Raw genomic sequence first — 1,273 nt, 5'->3', positions numbered from 1 at the left:
ATCGAACCGAACCGTGGATTTTGTGAACCGTTCCACACCTAATATAGATATATATTCATTCTAGCAACTTTTGTTGAAATGAGCATTTTCCCATTCAGCTCTTTCTCCGCCTCAAGCTTCTTTTCCGAACATACGGCTTAAAGATGAACCGGAAGCAGTTCTACGCAAAAATATTGCGCTATAAAATATCTGATGAAATTGTTTTCATACATCTTCTTTTTAAATAAAGCATTTTAAATGTCACGATAATCACATTTCATGGATTTTAATGCCAGTTAAGGCCTTATTGTAAAAAATAATTTTATGATTTTTAATGACGTGCGGAAAGCCTGGATTTATTATTTCTGTTCAAACACCTGCTGACTGTTGAATGGACATTCTACTTTTCATTTTTGCATCTTAGATAGAATATTCTATTAAAGTTGTTTTCTTTAAACGCCCACAGGGCGGTGCTGTTATTCCTTACAGCTACAGGCTGGGACCACTGGGTGGCGCCATGGAGCAGCAGCTGCGGCCTGTTTTCTAATTAGTCTCCAGGTGGATTTCTAACCCGCAATCATCAATGATCCCTTTGCATTTTTACTAAATCTAGAAATCAAGCAGTGAAGTCATGAAAGAAAGGGTGAATGAATGAATAACATCAGCACCAAAGCAAGTGGCTAAAATCCGCAGCTGCAATACGAATAATAATAACAACACGAAGCTGCAAAACGATGCAAGAAGAAAGAGAAATGCGTTTTTCTGCTGCGGCGCAGAAAAAGCATTTAAAGAAAACAACCAAACAACAATTAGAACAAGTTTACAAACATCCCAGCTGCTCACATAAACAAGCTGCTGGCTGAGGCCCGCACAGCGCACACAGCGGCGCAAACTGCAGAGTCGGGATATTTTGCGCAGTTTTTTTGATTGTTTGCGGACATTCTTTTCAGCCGCGCGCAAAGCGCAAAAACTCACCCAGGTTTTCCCGTTTTCCACCATATTTCTGCAGGTCCACAGGTTTTCCACGCCACGTCCGTCCCGCTCCTCAACTGAAGCCTGTCGCTGATCCACAGGGTCACGCAAAGGTGACGCCTTCACTGACAACAGGGCGCGTGGGCTCTTTGGAAGTCTGCTTAAAACCCACGGGAAGAGAAATTCATCTCTATGGATTATATATATAGATCGATATATAAACATATGACTGTATATTTACAGTTCTAACGTTTTTTTTGTGTGTTTTGATCTCTAATGGACTGTGTGTGTTCATCAATTAGTTTATTTAGATTTTTTTGTC

At 40.5% G+C, this 1,273-nt stretch overlaps 1 protein-coding gene across 1 annotated transcript in view; it reads right to left on the bottom strand.

The window, feature by feature from the left end:
• Positions 1 to 1,049, bottom strand: part of dnd1 (DND microRNA-mediated repression inhibitor 1) — a 15,902-nt gene extending 14,853 nt beyond the window's left edge. Inside the window, exon 1 of the mRNA XM_015394480.1 lies at positions 955 to 1,049. Coding sequence (XP_015249966.1) covers positions 955 to 978 — 24 coding nt within the window. The 5' untranslated portion in view covers positions 979 to 1,049. The remainder of the gene's footprint in view (positions 1 to 954) is intronic.
• Positions 1,050 to 1,273: the final 224 nt, after the last annotated feature.

Source organism: Cyprinodon variegatus, unplaced genomic scaffold, assembly GCF_000732505.1.
Source record: "Cyprinodon variegatus isolate N-32 unplaced genomic scaffold, C_variegatus-1.0 Scaffold687, whole genome shotgun sequence".
NCBI classification, from domain to species: Eukaryota; Metazoa; Chordata; class Actinopteri; order Cyprinodontiformes; family Cyprinodontidae; genus Cyprinodon; species Cyprinodon variegatus.
Note: the sequence above shows the minus strand (reverse complement) of the source record. Positions and strands in the feature narration are given on the sequence as shown.